This window comes from Phalacrocorax aristotelis, chromosome 12 (genome assembly GCF_949628215.1).
Source record: "Phalacrocorax aristotelis chromosome 12, bGulAri2.1, whole genome shotgun sequence".
Classification (NCBI taxonomy): Eukaryota; Metazoa; Chordata; class Aves; order Suliformes; family Phalacrocoracidae; genus Phalacrocorax; species Phalacrocorax aristotelis.
This window is the reverse complement of record NC_134287.1, coordinates 16,457,785-16,461,292: the sequence shown is the minus strand read 5'-3', so window position 1 is coordinate 16,461,292 and position 3,508 is coordinate 16,457,785. Positions and strand designations below refer to the sequence as shown.

The 3,508-nt window shown below is 45.3% G+C and overlaps 1 protein-coding gene across 1 annotated transcript; it reads left to right on the top strand.

The window, feature by feature from the left end:
• The first annotated feature begins 1,032 nt into the window (after nt 1–1,032).
• On the top strand, nt 1,033–2,244 carry PRLHR (prolactin releasing hormone receptor). The gene has a single exon (XM_075107933.1). It carries the CDS (start codon nt 1,210–1,212, stop codon nt 2,242–2,244), a length of 1,035 nt encoding a protein of 344 aa, XP_074964034.1. The 5' UTR covers nt 1,033–1,209.
• Nucleotides 2,245–3,508: the final 1,264 nt, after the last annotated feature.

The window sequence follows — 3,508 nt, the reverse complement described above, 5'->3', positions numbered from 1 at the left end:
TGAACCAAACAAAACAAGTATAGACTATTTTACAGACTGGTTAGCACTTGTTGTCTGGTACAGAAAAGGTTAACAAACCTACTGCAGGAATGAAGAAATACCCCAAATATTTTTGGGCAGCTGCAATATTAGAAACAGTTTGCTGTAGTTCACCGCAGGTGAACCCTTAGAGCTAAGCTATTTGGATACTAATATTTCCTTTGAGATGCTCGGATGTGTTTAGTTTTAAAGAGGTGTAAACCCCACTGAAAATACACAGAATGGGTAAGCAAACATTGTACCACCATTAGAAAATAAATTTAAGTTAAATAAGCTCCTTTGTGCTACATGCTAAATTCACATTTCTGATCCTAACTTCATGCGCCGGGTACGTAGCTGAGTCCCTCTAGTGGCATAAACATTTATTTAGCTTCAGCGTGTTATTACCATTCTGTTCTACAGCCACATAATAGCAGCAAATTCACAGGTAGCTTTTTTGGACACTCTGAGGACTGTGGCAAAGCGGATCTTGGATTAGATACTGTGCGGGTTAGTGTTAATGAATGTAAATTGATTTTCAGCTGTGAGTGGCAATTATAGATGCACTGGAAGGCAACAGGAATTTTTGAAAGGGTATTCAAGAACTAATTACTATCAGTAAGAAACACGCAAAGAGCAACGTAATACCCAGGACAGCCAATCAGGATAAAAGCTTATACACAAATCTGTCATGACCTAGTAGTGAAGACTGTTTAAAAACACTGATCTCCACTTAGCTTGTAAATGCGCATCACCCTCTTTCTCACTCATATACTCTCTCTCTCTCTCTATGACACACACACACGCTCCTGGATTTGCAGAAGACAGACATCTAGGGCACTTCTTGTCATCCACAGGAAAATCATATGGGATTTAAAAAACCACAGCAGTAAGTACTCACTGCATTAAATGTTTATTAAGTAAGTGGCATGCTGTCAAAACCTAGATTTAATAGTAAATACAGGAGGACTTTAATGGAAATTGGTTGTATTTGATTTTTCTTAGGAATTGCTGAAAGCTGCCTCTCGAGGATTACAACTTCACTTTTTGCTTTTACGGATGCTTGTTTACTATCCATGTGGTAACCTCTGGACAGCCAGTAATCCATTCATTATCCACACTGATTGAGCGCAGGAGTAGTGCAGTGGTAACTACTTCACTCAGCTGACGGCAGACGACAAAAGGAGGGAAATGATGAATTCGGACAATTTAACCTCCCAAAGCTTCCTCTCTGTGATTCATAGCAATGCCAGCAATCTATTCTCAGGGCTCCAGTTTGTTCAGACCTTCAAGCCACTCATCATCCCCTGCTACTCGCTAGTGGTTTTTATTGGTGTCATTGGGAATTACCTTCTCATTTATGTTATCTGCAAGACAAAAAAAATGCACAATGTCACCAACTTTCTGGTAGGCAATCTGGCTTTCTCAGACATGCTCATGTGTGCAACCTGTGTACCCCTGACACTCGCGTATGCCTTTGAGCCCAGAGGATGGGTGTATGGGCGTTTCATGTGCTACTTCGTTTTCCTGATGCAACCTGTCACTGTGTTTGTGTCTGTCTTCACCTTGACTGTCATAGCTGTTGATAGGTATTATGCCATGGTGTACCCATTCCGCAGGAGGCTCACAATCCCTATTTGTGCTTATATCCTGGCTGCTATTTGGCTGCTGAGCTGTACCTTGGCTGCCCCAGCCTTGGTCCACACTTACCACGCAGAGTTCCCGGAACTGGACTTCTCCATCTGCGAGGAGTTTTGGTTCCACATGAAAAGAGATCGCTTAGCTTATGCCTACAGCACTCTCATCCTCACCTATGTACTGCCCTTGGCTGTCATCTCCCTGTCCTACCTGAGAATCTCAGTCAAGCTGAAAAACCGTGTGGTGCCAGGCAACGTCACCCAGGGCCAAGCTGAGTGGGACCGAGCAAGGAGGAGAAAGACTTTTCGCTTGCTAGTCTTAGTGGTGGCAGCCTTTGGAGTCTGTTGGCTGCCTCTGCACATCTTCAACATGATAAAGGACATAGACATCAGCTTGATTGACAAGCAGTACTTCAATTTCATCCAACTGCTGTGCCACTGGTTTGCAATGATGTCTGCTTGTACCAACGCCTTCCTCTATGCCTGGCTCCATGACAGCTTCAGGGGGGAGCTGAAGAAAATGTTTTCCCGGAAAAAGAAGAAAATTGGACCCCCTACCAATTGCATTATGGCCAGTGTGGTGCTGTAAACGAGAGCTGGTGGGAGTGCACTTCCTTCATACAGTAACACTGTAAGCCTTTTCCACTGTTAATTAGTCCTGATTCATGACATTTGTCCTCAGGACTCAATTATAACAACACAAGTCCCATGCGTAGCTTCCCCAGCACCCCATGCCTACTGGAGGAGAGGCAGATGTCAAGATCCAGAAATGTCTTTACTTCTTTGACAGGAGTTAGCGACCGAGGAGCTGTTAGCACAATAAGATACCCTTATGTAAACTACAGGGATCCCTCTTACCTTTTTTTGGATATTGCTGGCAGAACAGGCATGGAATTTGGGGACAGGGAGAAGCAAGGACGAATATGAGATCTAAATATCTCAGTCAGGAGGTGCTTTGGATTGGGTAAAAATTAAATCTGTGTATGTACCTGGAGTCCAGTCCTTAGCACAGGATCCAGGGTGGAGGACTTAAAAAATTCCCGTAGTCCTCTTGGGTTAGAGGCCATGATGAAGAACAGCCTAAGGCTCTCTGAAATGTCCTTCTGGAGCAGCTGTCTCAGTTGTGGGTAGGAAACTGTGTTTGTAGGGCTGCTCCAAGCCTCCCTCTGCCAGCTGAGTTGTGCTGGCAGCAGCAGTGTGCAGGGGTCTCCCCACTCCTGAGGGTGCAAGTGGTGCATGGGGTGATGACTTCAGCTCACCTGCACTCCCTCCAAGTGCAACAACTGGTTTGCTTGCATGCCTGGGGACCCACACATGATGAGGGCTCTGTGGTCTTTGGTGGGGTGTGCTGTGTCCACCCTGCATGGTTTCCTCCCTCGCTGCCATTTTCTCCTAGCTGTTGGCTGAGTGCATTGGGCAGGAATCTGTGCTTTATGCTTTTTGAACCCTGCATCATCATGCAATCCGAAGCCTCCTGTGTCTCATGAACCTGCAGCACAGCATGTAGCAAGGTGAGATGCAGTATTGCAAGAGGGGAGATAAAACCAAAGTGATGTTATTTCTGTGAGGTGCAACGGTGATGCAGGGTGTGCGACGGCCTGTTTGGTAGGTTTGTTGATGTCACCAAGGATAGACAGACTGGAAATATACTGTGCAGTGAAAACTCATACAAATAGGGGAACATAAAGACATACCACCACTTTACTGATATTTAATTTTGTTCCTGCCATTGTCTCATGCAACCCCAGTTTGCTGACCCTACCACGAGGCAGCTGTGTTCTCAGCCAGAGGAGTGGACATCATCATAGGCTTGTCGGTGCTGAGATGCTTTCTGCACATTCCTTGAAGAACTG

Coding starts and splice junctions, on each gene's coding strand:
- PRLHR (XM_075107933.1), top strand. CDS start 1,210: ATGATGAATTCGGACAATTTAACCTCCCAAAGCTTCCTCTCTGTGATT.